The sequence below is a fragment of the Physeter macrocephalus genome, chromosome 12 (assembly GCF_002837175.3).
Source record: "Physeter macrocephalus isolate SW-GA chromosome 12, ASM283717v5, whole genome shotgun sequence".
Lineage (NCBI taxonomy): Eukaryota > Metazoa > Chordata > Mammalia > Artiodactyla > Physeteridae > Physeter > Physeter macrocephalus.
Genome location: NC_041225.1, coordinates 12,437,118 through 12,449,446, shown reverse-complemented (window position 1 = coordinate 12,449,446; position 12,329 = coordinate 12,437,118). Strand labels below are relative to the sequence as shown.

The following is a 12,329-nucleotide window of genomic DNA, read 5'->3' as shown; positions in this document are numbered from 1 at the left end:
TCCGGGAGGATGCCACGTGCCGCGGAGCGGCTGGGCCCGTGAGCCACGGCCGCCGAGCCTGCGCGTCCGGAGCCTGCGCTCCGCTGCGGGAGAGGCCACGGCGGTGAGGGGCCCGCGTACCGGAGGAAAAAAAAAAAAGAGTGAAGGCTGGAGGCTGGAGCTGGGGGAGGGGAAGGGGGGCAAGGAGGCATGATGGGGGGGGGCAGGACAGGTGAGGGACACAAGTGGCTGCTGACATTTGGGGAGGTATTCCCACCCCTCCTTGGGATGGACTAAACACCACTGGGGTCTTCCAGGGGCTGCACCTGCCACCTGAGGTGAACTAGGCTCAGAACATCCCTGTGGTTTACCTTAGGAAGTGCTGCTACCAAGCTCGGCTCCAGCCCTTGCGAGCTTTGTGTGAATACTGCCCTCGCTGGGTCCTCCCGGCGCCCAGGTCAGGCCAGGCAGGCTGTGAGCCTGCCTCTTCCCTGGGGGAGGCCCTGGTCCGGCTCTTCCCCGGCCACATGAGGCCCTGAGCTCCGGGCGTGGGCTCTGAGCACACCCGCCCCTACGACTGACCTCAAGGACGCTTGACCCCGAGCCCCTCTGTGTCCATCCCAAGTGGGAGTCTGAGGTCACTGATGGACTTCCGCAGGCTTCCTGAGAGCCCCATGCCCCAAGCGCAGCCCCCAGAGGAAGGCCAAAGGCCACCAGCTGGAGGCAAGCTGGAGAATGGCGTCAGGACCGACAAGGGGGCCTGGAACTTGGCCTCCCGCCTCTATCGCCTGGAGGGCTTCCGGAAGTCCGAAGTGGCCGCTTACCTGCAGAAGAAGTAAGGGGCTTTGAACCTGAGCAAGGCCGGAGGTCGAGTCAGGAAGGGGAGGAGTAGCCAGTGGGCTCCCTGCCCGCCTGTGTCCCTCCAGCCCGACCACTGGCCTCTCAAGCCTTCATTCCTGTCCCGTCCACGGCACCCCTCTCCCCTTTGCCCCCAGACCCTTGCCATGCCTGCCTCTTCCTCTCAGTCACACCCGTGTCACCCTCGACCCCTGCTTCGAGCCGCCGGCCCCCGGAGACCTGCCTCCGCCACCCCAAACCCATGTCCCTCCCGCACAGCGTCGGATGGGTGCCGGTGCCTTGTTGGGAACTAGGGTCCAGCCTGGCTGTGCCTTTCCCTTGATCTCACGCCCCAGCCCCCGTCAGGCCCCAGGATATGTGCAGGCCCTGGGGCCCCCAGTCCAGAACCCCAAAGCAGGTTTCATCTCCACTTGCCCTCCACAGCAACGACTTCAGCAGGACGGTGGCCGAGAAGTACCTGTCCTTCTTCCAGTTCGGAGGCCAGAGCCTGGACCGCGCGCTCCGGTAACACCTGGGGGCCTTCTCTGGGGAGGAGGGCGTGGTGGTGGGGAGCAGTGGCCCTGCCATCTGCTTGGCCCTGAGCTCTGGGGCTGCTGGGCTCTGCCTGGACTCTGGCCCTCCTTCCAGGGCCTTCCTCCACTCCCTGGTGCTCAGTGGGGAGACCCAGGAGCGGGAGCGGATCCTCCACCAGTTCTCCAAGCGCTTCTATCACTGCAACCCTGGGCTCTTCTCCTCAGTAGGTAGGGAGACGCTGGGCCTTTGGGGGGACCGGGGAGAAGGGTGGCAGGCAAGTGTCCCCAGTCTGCTTGGGGGTTCACTGGGTGGCGGCTGGTGCGAGTGTGTTTGGGGGGCTCTGGGGGCCCAGAAGCATTGGGGGGTCACCCTGCCCAGGGTGAGCAGAGGAAATGCAGGAGTCCCAGTTCCAACGAGCTTTCTCTCGGGGGGGCAGACTGCGTGCACACCTTGACCTGTGCCATCATGCTCCTTAACACGGACCTGCATGGACAGGTGAGAGCCTGGGGGTTCCTGGAAAAGGGGAACCGAGGCCTGGGATGGGGTCAGGGAGGGCCCTGGGACGGTTCGGAGTAGCTGGCCGGGGGTCTTTCTGTTGGGGTGGGGCATGTGTGCCAGCGACCCCCCTCTCCACATGGCCACAGAACATCGGGAAAAGCATGAGCTGCCAGGAATTCATAACCAACCTGAACGGCCTGCGGGACGGCGGGAACTTCCCCAAGGAACTGCTCAAGGTACGGCACGGGGGCTGCTCGGGGCCTGGAGCCTTGGCTCTTTGTCCCAAGGGGGACGTGAGCTCACGCCTGGCTTTGCCAAAACATCCTTGAGAGGACAGGCCTTCCTTACTGAAGGGAGCTAAAAGTGTGGGCCCCGGGCCAGCAGTATCAGTATCACCTTGGAACTTGTTAGCTTGTGTGAATTCACAGGCCCCCCGCCCCGGACCTTCTGAATCAGAATCTCAGGCTGGGCCCCTACAATGTTCTGTCATGCTTCTGGGTGATTCTGAGGCCTGCGAAGTCTGAGAAGCACTGGTTTTTGGTTCTCAGGGCAGAGCTTCAAGTGGTAAAAGTCTAGAGCTAAGATTCGGGAGCCAGAGGTTCCAGGGTTTGGATTCTAGTCTTGGGCAGCTCGCTCCTTGGCCAAGGCAAGTTCCTCCAGGGCGAGGGACCACGTTACCGGGTTGTTACCACAACCTGCTTAGGCCAGGGTCTGGCCCACAGTCTGCTTTCCTAAGCAGTCAGAGCATTTATTCTCTTGTCTAGTCAGTGAACGTTAATTGAACACTTACTAGGTGCCCGGTGGCCCACTAGGCGTGGCCAGGGCTACAAAAGCCAGCCAGCCACATTGATATGAGTATTCTTGGTCATATTTCAAAGTCACAGCACCTCGTTTATTCATTCACTCACCATACACTGATTGCCCCTGTAGTCAGCTGTTCCTGTTGCGTCAGATCCCTCTGGGCAGGATGGTATGTGGGTGATTCGTTTCCCCTTCAGGGGAGCTAGTTCAGGCCTCGCTAAGCTCAAGTAAGGACGAGGATTGCTTTGATCACCCTTGTGTCTCTAGCTCCCGGCACAGTGCTTGGCACATGGCAAATGCCCCGTACACTGCTGCACGTGTGCATGGATGCATGGGCTGCTTCCTGCTCGGGGCAGAAGGGCAGCTACATCGGGGTGGAGGCGGCAGGCTGCAGCATGCCCGTCCAACCTCTGCCAGACAGAATGTGTGCCCCACGGCCCGAGGCTCCCGGGCCCACCTGTGTGTTTCTGTTCCAGGCCCTCTACTGGTCTATCCGCAGTGAGAAGCTCGAGTGGGCCGTGTAAGTGAGACCCATCTTGCCTCCCCTCCCTCTCCCCTGCCCTCCCTCCACCCACCCACCTGAGTTGGAGCACTTGGGCCCCTGGACAGTGCTCCCCTCTGCGTGGGTGGAGCCGGAGGCGGGGCAGCGGGCCGGTCTCAGAAGAGGGTGCAGTGGGCCAGGAAGCACCTCGAGGAGCCAGAGGTGGCGAGGGTATGGGGATGGTAGGGAGTGGATGGGTTGCCTTCGGAGGAGGACTTCTCCGGGGGTGGGGGTCCTGAGGTGGTGGTGGGCACCTCCTGATGGCCTCTGGCCGGTCAGCACCCCCAGCCTGATTCTCTGATGTCCAGGGATGAAGAAGACGCAGCCAGACCCGAGAAGGCCCGGCCGTCTCCCCTGGCTGGCAAGATGAGCAACCCCTTCCTCCAGCTGGTCCAGGACCCCACGGTGCCCACCTACAAGCAGGGCATCCTGGCTCGGAAGATGCATCAGGATGCGGATGGCAAGAAGAGTGAGTGTCTGCCTGCTGCCTCGCGGGGGCACCTGTCTGCCCGTGAACGGGGTGTGTGTGCAAGTGCCGTGCTCAGGGTCACCGTGCAGAGAAGACGGCACGGGCGGAGGACAGGCAGCCCATGTTCCTTCCTCAGTGCTGACCGCGAACCAGGGTCTGTGTCATGTGCTGGGGGGTGGGGGAGGGGTGCAGAGACAAGACAGACCTAGGGACCCCCCCACCCCCGAACCCCTGTGCTAAGGTGGGAATTAGACAAGCACACCAGTGTCTGGGATAAAAGGAAGAAAGAGCTGCGTGGTGTAGGGAGGCCTCCATCGAGTATGGGGTGTGGAGGAGGGCAAGGTTTCTGTTTCTGTTTCGGGGTGGAACGTGGGGGCCAGGATAGTTAAGGCTTCTGGGGCGCAGTGGTCTCTGAGCGGAGCCTTGGAGGAAAAGAGGGTCTGAGGATTTGTAGGTGGGGAAAAGGATCCCCACTGAGAAAAGATGCATGTGAAAGGGGCGTGTGAAAGCGGATGGCCTGCGGTGCATTGGGCCTCATCCTGCAGACTGCTGAAGGCTCCGGAGCCGGGCAGCCACGTGACCAGAGCAGGAATGGGATCCCAGATGGGCTGGGGTACGGCGACCAGCCAGGGAACTGGCATTTGGCTGTGAGCAGCCACATAAGCAAGGGCAGGAGGCGACCGTGGGGAAGCAGGCCTTCTGCCCTAGCATCTGAGCCCCTGGGCCTCTCTGGATGGGACCAGAAAGATGTCTGAGAAGAGCTGTGCTTGTGGGGGGAGGGGGGCGTGTCTGGAGCCAGGATGGTCTGTATGAGCGTCGGCTTTTGTGGTTGTTTGTAAAATAGTTCTGTTTGGGTGTCTAAGAGTGATTGCCGATGTGTGAGAACACGGTACTGCCTGTTTGCGTGATCGGTTGTGTTTTGTTGTGTTGGTGTGCTCGGGCATGTTTCTCTCCACCCTGGGGAGGGACTGGAGTTGGTGGAGGGGAAGCGGGGGACAGTGTGTGTCTGAGGGTCCGGAGGCGGGGGCCACCACCCACCTTCGTGTTCTACTCCTGGGGCAGCGCCGTGGGGCAAGCGCGGCTGGAAGATGCTCCATGCCGTCCTGCGAGGGATGGTCCTCTGCTTCCTGAAGGTAGGAAGGGAGTCTGCACCCGCGATGGGCGGCACGGGCGGATGAGCAACTGATGCAGACCTCTTTTCTGAGCCCGTGTGCCCTGCGGCAGGGAGAGGACCACGGCCTTGAGGGGGAGAGCTTGCTGGGGCAGATGGTGGACGAACCGGTAGGGGTGCACCACTCGCTGGCCACTCCCGCCACCCACTACACCAAGAGGCCGCACGTCTTCCAGCTGCGCACGGCCGACTGGCGCCTCTACCTCCTCCAGGCACCGTGAGTTTCGGGGTGGGGAACAGGCAAGCGGCAAGGCCCCAGCTTTCCTCCCTGACCCCCTCTCATCCTCTGACGGCTACCGACCCCGTCCTGGGCGGGGGGAGGTGCCGTCCTGACCAGGCCACCTGAGACGGACTGCTGGCCGGGGCCCGGCTACAGCTGGAAGCCGGGGCTTCCTGCTTCCGTCCCCTGCTCTTGGCCCCCTTCGCCCCTGCACCACCTCTTCCCTGAGAGTCCGACTGAGCCTCCCAGTTCCAAACAGAGGATTCCAGGAAGTCACCAACACTCGACCATTTTTTGGCATTTGATATAAACTCTGTTGCCTTCCCAGATTTGCCTCCTTGTCCGCTGAGAAAAACCACAAGCGACGGTCAACCACCTCGGCCAGTGGCAGGACTAATGGCTTTTGTCGGCTCTGAGTCCTGAGCTGTCGGGCCGCTGCGCCAGACCACGGGGGGCTGGGGGCGGGGATAGGTGATAGCACCGGACTCTGTGGTCCTGGGGACAGACGGCCACCTCTCCCTGCAGCACTGCCCGGGAGATGACTTCCTGGATAGCACGCATCAACCTGGCCGCCGCCACGCACTCGGCGCCGCACCTGGGCCCAGGAACGGAGGCGGGGGGCGGGGGTGTGCGGTGATTCTTGGGCTGCCCACCTGGGCCCGGAACGGAGTGGGAGGGCTTGGAGCAGCTTCCCCCACTGTCCCCCGCTCCCAGGAAGAGCAGCATCGATCCCACGAGAGCTGCCTGGATGCCGCCTCCGACGACCTGCTGGATCTGCAGAGAAGCTTACCGGAGCGGCGGAGCCGCAGCCGAGAGCTGGAGGACTACCGCTTGCGGAAGGAGTACCTGGAGTACGAGGTGAGGTGCCCGCGCCTCACCTTCCGCCTGGGCCCTCTGCCGCCCTCTCGTGGCCGTGGCCGTCCCTGCAGCCTTGGCTCAGGGCAGCGGGAGGTGCTCCTGTGAGAACACGGGGTGCTGTGTGCGCTGTCTGCACACGAGTGTGTGCACACGCGTGCGCAAATTGTGTGTGTCCGTGTGCACTCGGGCCGCTTCCCCTCTTGTCCTGGGGGCACATAGCAGCTGCTTGTCTGGAAACACTCTTAGGGAATGTTACTTTCATACATGTTTTTTCTCCTAAGAGTATATTCGGCTTTTCCTACCTTGAAGGGAAAACTATATTTTAACAGAATTATTTCTCCTAATACCTACCTAACAATAATAATAGGCAGTATTTCTGAAGCTTGCATTGCATGGCTTATCTTATTATCTAACCACTCTGGGGGTAGGGGCGGTAATCCTCATTTTACAGATGAGGAAACTGAGGCACAGAGAGATTGAGCGACTTGTCCAAACCTGATACATTTTCAAGAGACTCCAGTTACATCTGTGCCTCGTGTATGGTCGTAACTAAGGAATGACCTTTATTCATTTTACAGATGAGGAAACTGAGGCACAGAGAGATTGAGCGACTTGTCCAAACCTGATACATTTTCAAGAGACTCCAGTTACATCTGTGCCTCGTGTATGGTCGTAACTAAGGAATGACCTTTATTAGCTCTCTGATCGATGCTGAAATATTTTTTCCCACCCAACACCCACCCTGCACCCAAATTCAGGAGGGGCAGTGTGGGAACAGAAGGGGTCAGAGGCCACCCAGGGGCAGAGAGGGGAGAAGGGAGCGTCGGTGTCACCTCCTGGCTGTGCCCACCGGCCCTCGCGCTGCCCTCTCCCTTTCTTTCTGGCTTCTCCCTTTGGCGCGCTGGCCGCATCCATGGCTGTGAGCACGCCACTTCCCAGAGGCCCCGGCGTGTGGCCGATAGGACCCAGCTCTGCACGCAGCATTCCAGCCTCTCCCTACCACTTTCTGACCAGCTGGGACCTTTGGCAAGGCCCAGCCCTCCCTAGGCCTCACTTCCGTCTTTACAAAGCAGAGCAGTGACTTCCACCCAACCTCCCAGGGCTGGGATAAGGATCCAGCGGGCTGGAGGGTGGGAAAGCGCTAGGTAAACTGGGAGCTGGATCCGAAGGATGCTAGTTACAGAGGCCCAGGGAATGTTAAACAGATGAGTGTAGTTAGCGTCATACTCTCCAGATGCTAATTGTTAAAACGCCACGCAGACTCAGTTAGGGTTGAGTACAGATGTGCGCTGTTCGTGTGCAGTGCTGCACAGATCTCGGGCCTAGTGGGTTACGGATCTCTTAGTGTCTCAGCGATGTAATGTGCTCCAGAGATGTCAGTTACAGCACTACACGGTGTTGGCCGTTAGACCAGGGCTGCACTTACAGGTGTAACTATAAAACACCCAGGGAACGGCAGGGTCTGAAGATAACGGTTGCTCAAGCAGATGCTAGCCTTTGGCCCGGCGCTCTTTCTGCAGGAGTCTTTATCGCCATAGCATCATTCACATGTGAGCTGTCTGTCCCTCACGACCCCAGCCCCCTGCCGACCTGGAGCCAGGGTGGTGCTAAGGCGGCGGGGCCCGTGTGTTGCAGAAAACCCGTTACGAGACCTACCTGCAGCTGCTGGTGGCCCGTCTGCACTGCCCGTCGGATGACCTGGACCTGTGGGAGGAGCAGCTGGGGAAGGAGGCTGGAGGCCCGCAGGAGTCCAAGCCCAGCCTGAAGAAGTCCCACTCCAGCCCGTCCCTGCACCTGGATGAGGCCCCCACCACGGCCAAGGTCAAGCGCAACATCTCAGAGCGCAGAACCTACCGGAAGATCATCCCCAAGCGGAACCGCAATCAGCTGTGAAGCGGGTGCCCCCTCACCGACTCCGCCCCCACGGCCTGGGGTGGATGTGGGATGAAGCCCCGAGGAAGAGCCTTGTCTCAGCGGGTGCCTGATGGTGATGAGGCCCCGCCCTCCCCCGCTGAAGGATAGCCTTGCTTCCCTGTGGTCCTCCTGCCCTCCCTCGTACACAGGAGTTTTCCTAATACTGCTGCCCCCGCCCCTGGCTGCGCCCGAGGGCGATGGGAGGTCAGCAGTTGGGCTCCACTCCCACAGCTCATCCCATGTCACCCTCCATCCCTTCAGAAGCCACAGCGGACACCTGTCCCAGGCCTGCGAGCAGCTCAGTGCTTATTCGAGAGTCAGAGTACTCGGGGACCCCCGGCCTCCGGGACACAGGCTGGGGCAGCAGAGCCCTCTGGGCAGACAAGCTAGAGGGACCGCAGCCCTGAGGGTGGTCTTGCTCTGGGAATCGGGTGGCCTGCTGGGAGAGGTCCTGGGAGACCCCAACCAGGCCCCGCCCACTGGGGGGGACAGCCTTCTGGGTAGGGGCAGGGATGCGGCGAGTTCAAGGGCTCAGTGAGGCTGACCCTGGGGCCCCTGCCTTTGTCTCCTCTCCCACACATCACCCACTCGCGGTGGGCCAACGAGAGAGGCCCTGCCTTCCACGGCCAACTGCTGATCATCAGAGCAGAGCTGATGGCGGTCGGTGAGGGCCGGAAGGGGTGGCGGCCTCCAGAGCTCGGTGGAGAGCCCTGGAATGAGGGGCCTTTGCCTCCCCAGAGCAGGGGAGGAGTTGTCTGCGGGTTCAGACCCTAGGGAGGCTGAGGGTAAGAGGTGGTGATGGATCTGCATCCGCTGGGGGCTCTGGAGAGTTGGGGGAGGGGGATGGGTGGAGGCCTGGCTCCCTTCCCTGAAAGCTCCATTCCCGAGGGGCTCCTGGACCCTTCTGGACCCCTCCCCTGCCCCAGCCTGCTCCCAGGGGCCTTTGCCACCCTGCCTGGGAAGTCCCCTTGTGCTCCATCGGGCCGGCTCCCAGCTGGGCTGTTCTCTGGGGGAGGTTCCGGGCACTCGCGGACCTGAGGCTCTGCCTGTGGGAAGGAGGCTGGGCTGCAGGGGCAGCCACCATTGTCTCTGTTCAGCCAAGTGTGCGAGCAGGCGGCCCGCCAAGAGGGGCCTCGCCACTGCCCGCCTGCTGGCTGACGCACGGCCCCTCTGGCCTTCCTGCCGGCCCTGTCCTCCCCTTCATGCTTGTAACCAGCCTGGAACTCCACCAGGTGGGGCTGGCACTTGGGGGCCACGACGGGCGTCCGGCCAGGGCCCAGGGCCGGGCCGCACACCCAAAGCGTGCACAGTAAATGCCAACAAAGAAGGAGGTGTGTACGAGTGTAGGGGGAGGGGAGGGTCAGCCGGTTCCGGGCAGCTGGGGCCACCTGCAGGGTGGCAGGCCGCATCCCCCTTGCCATGTGTGCGTGCACGTCTGTGGGCGTGTATGTAGCACGCTGAGCATGTTCAGGAGTCACACGTGTAGGCTGTCACAGCTGGAGGGGACCTCAGAATCATGTAGTTACCCACTCGCGTTCATTCTTTCATTTCACGAGTAATATTAACTACCTTTTATGGGCCAGTACTATGGGATTCAAACATGGATTAAGCGCATCCCTGGCCTCCAGGAGATGACCATCCTGCCCTCTGGTTTCCAGCTGGCAGTGTAGAGACACGCCGGAGACATTCCCATCCTACACCCAGGGATTCAGATACAGTAGGTCTGGGTCAGGGACACCAAGAGGTATTTTTTAGACTCCCCGGGCAGCTCTGATGTGCTGCAGCAGTTAACAGCCACGGCAGTCTGCTCGTCTCACTTGATTGAGGTGGGAGTCTAGCGCCAGGTGGACGTGACTTGGCCCAGGAGTGACGCTTATAGGCTGAATGGCCGTGAGTGGGTTATTTGACCTCACCGTAACTAAGGAATGACCTTTATTCGCTCTCTGATCGATGCTGAAATATTTTTTCCCACCCAACACCCACCCTGCACCCAAATTCAGGAGGGGCAGTGTGGGAGTCCCACCCAACACCCACCCTGCACCCAAATTCAGGAGGGGCAGTGTGGGAACAGAAGGGGTCAGAGGCCACCCAGGGGCAGAGAGGGGAGAAGGGAGCGTCGGTGTCACCTCCTGGCTGTGCCCACCGGCCCTCGCGCTGCCCTCTCCCTTTCTTTCTGGCTTCTCCCTTTGGCGCGCTGGCCGCCTCCATGGCTGTGAGCACGCCACTTCCCAGAGGCCCCGGCGTGTGGCCGATAGGACCCAGCTCTGCACGCAGCATTCCAGCCTCTCCCTACCACTTTCTGACCAGCTGGGACCTTTGGCAAGGCCCAGCCCTCCCTAGGCCTCACTTCCGTCTTTACAAAGCAGAGCAGTGACTTCCACCCAACCTCCCAGGGCTGGGATAAGGATCCAGCGGGCTGGAGGGTGGGAAAGCGCTAGGTAAACTGGGAGCTGGATCCGAAGGATGCTAGTTACAGAGGCCCAGGGAATGTTAAACAGATGAGTGTAGTTAGCGTCATACTCTCCAGATGCTAATTGTTAAAACGCCACGCAGACTCAGTTAGGGTTGAGTACAGATGTGCGCTGTCTGGGATAAAAGGAAGAAAGAGCTGCGTGGTGTAGGGAGGCCTCCATCGAGTATGGGGTGTGGAGGAGGGCAAGGTTTCTGTTTCTGTTTCGGGGTGGAACGTGGGGGCCAGGATAGTTAAGGCTTCTGGGGCGCAGTGGTCTCTGAGCGGAGCCTTGGAGGAAAAGAGGGTCTGAGGATTTGTAGGTGGGGAAAAGGATCCCCACTGAGAAAAGATGCATGTGAAAGGGGCGTGTGAAAGCGGATGGCCTGCGGTGCATTGGGCCTCATCCTGCAGACTGCTGAAGGCTCCGGAGCCGGGCAGCCACGTGACCAGAGCAGGAATGGGATCCCAGATGGGCTGGGGTACGGCGACCAGCCAGGGAACTGGCATTTGGCTGTGAGCAGCCACATAAGCAAGGGCAGGAGGCGACCGTGGGGAAGCAGGCCTTCTGCCCTAGCATCTGAGCCCCTGGGCCTCTCTGGATGGGACCAGAAAGATGTCTGAGAAGAGCTGTGCTTGTGGGGGGAGGGGGGCGTGTCTGGAGCCAGGATGGTCTGTATGAGCGTCGGCTTTTGTGGTTGTTTGTAAAATAGTTCTGTTTGGGTGTCTAAGAGTGATTGCCGATGTGTGAGAACACGGTACTGCCTGTTTGCGTGATCGGTTGTGTTTTGTTGTGTTGGTGTGCTCGGGCATGTTTCTCTCCACCCTGGGGAGGGACTGGAGTTGGTGGAGGGGAAGCGGGGGACAGTGTGTGTCTGAGGGTCCGGAGGGGGGGGCCACCACCCACCTTCGTGTTCTACTCCTGGGGCAGCGCCGTGGGGCAAGCGCGGCTGGAAGATGCTCCATGCCGTCCTGCGAGGGATGGTCCTCTGCTTCCTGAAGGTAGGAAGGGAGTCTGCACCCGCGATGGGCGGCACGGGCGGATGAGCAACTGATGCAGACCTCTTTTCTGAGCCCGTGTGCCCTGCGGCAGGGAGAGGACCACGGCCTTGAGGGGGAGAGCTTGCTGGGGCAGATGGTGGACGAACCGGTAGGGGTGCACCACTCGCTGGCCACTCCCGCCACCCACTACACCAAGAGGCCGCACGTCTTCCAGCTGCGCACGGCCGACTGGCGCCTCTACCTCCTCCAGGCACCGTGAGTTTCGGGGTGGGGAACAGGCAAGCGGCAAGGCCCCAGCTTTCCTCCCTGACCCCCTCTCATCCTCTGACGGCTACCGACCCCGTCCTGGGCGGGGGGAGGTGCCGTCCTGACCAGGCCACCTGAGACGGACTGCTGGCCGGGGCCCGGCTACAGCTGGAAGCCGGGGCTTCCTGCTTCCGTCCCCTGCTCTTGGCCCCCTTCGCCCCTGCACCACCTCTTCCCTGAGAGTCCGACTGAGCCTCCCAGTTCCAAACAGAGGATTCCAGGAAGTCACCAACACTCGACCATTTTTTGGCATTTGATATAAACTCTGTTGCCTTCCCAGATTTGCCTCCTTGTCCGCTGAGAAAAACCACAAGCGACGGTCAACCACCTCGGCCAGTGGCAGGACTAATGGCTTTTGTCGGCTCTGAGTCCTGAGCTGTCGGGCCGCTGCGCCAGACCACGGGGGGCTGGGGGCGGGGATAGGTGATAGCACCGGACTCTGTGGTCCTGGGGACAGACGGCCACCTCTCCCTGCAGCACTGCCCGGGAGATGACTTCCTGGATAGCACGCATCAACCTGGCCGCCGCCACGCACTCGGCGCCGCCCTTCCCCGCCGCGGTGGGCTCCCAGCGCAAATTCGTCCGGCCCATCCTGCCCGTGGGCCCCGCCCAGAGCTCCCTGGTACGGCCCAGGGGAGGGGCGGGCACCCCGGAGGACTAGGAGGGAGATGAGAGGCTGTGCAGCTGGCCTAGGAAAAGTGGGGGGGGGGGAGGGGGAGGGGGAGGGATGGGCTGAACACCTAGGCCCGG

At 61.4% G+C, this 12,329-nt stretch overlaps 1 protein-coding gene across 4 annotated transcripts in view; it reads left to right on the top strand.

Annotated features, from left to right (window-relative positions):
* Positions 1–12,329, top strand: part of PSD4 (pleckstrin and Sec7 domain containing 4) — a 45,210-nt gene that overhangs the window by 28,730 nt on the left and 4,151 nt on the right. For 3 of the 4 annotated variants that reach the window (XM_055088999.1, XM_055088998.1, XM_055089000.1), the window contains 10 exons: positions 638–814; positions 1,261–1,341; positions 1,465–1,577; positions 1,787–1,845; positions 1,995–2,084; positions 3,126–3,169; positions 3,499–3,659; positions 4,722–4,792; positions 4,884–5,047; positions 5,379–5,636. In XM_055088999.1, the coding sequence (XP_054944974.1) occupies positions 638–814; positions 1,261–1,341; positions 1,465–1,577; positions 1,787–1,845; positions 1,995–2,084; positions 3,126–3,169; positions 3,499–3,659; positions 4,722–4,792; positions 4,884–5,047; positions 5,379–5,466 (1,048 nt within the window). In that variant the 3' untranslated portion in view covers positions 5,467–5,636. Of the gene's footprint in view, positions 1–637; positions 815–1,260; positions 1,342–1,464; positions 1,578–1,786; positions 1,846–1,994; positions 2,085–3,125; positions 3,170–3,498; positions 3,660–4,721; positions 4,793–4,883; positions 5,048–5,378; positions 5,637–12,056; positions 12,202–12,329 lie in introns of those variants that run through there. The other variant, XM_055089001.1, reaches the window with a different exon arrangement.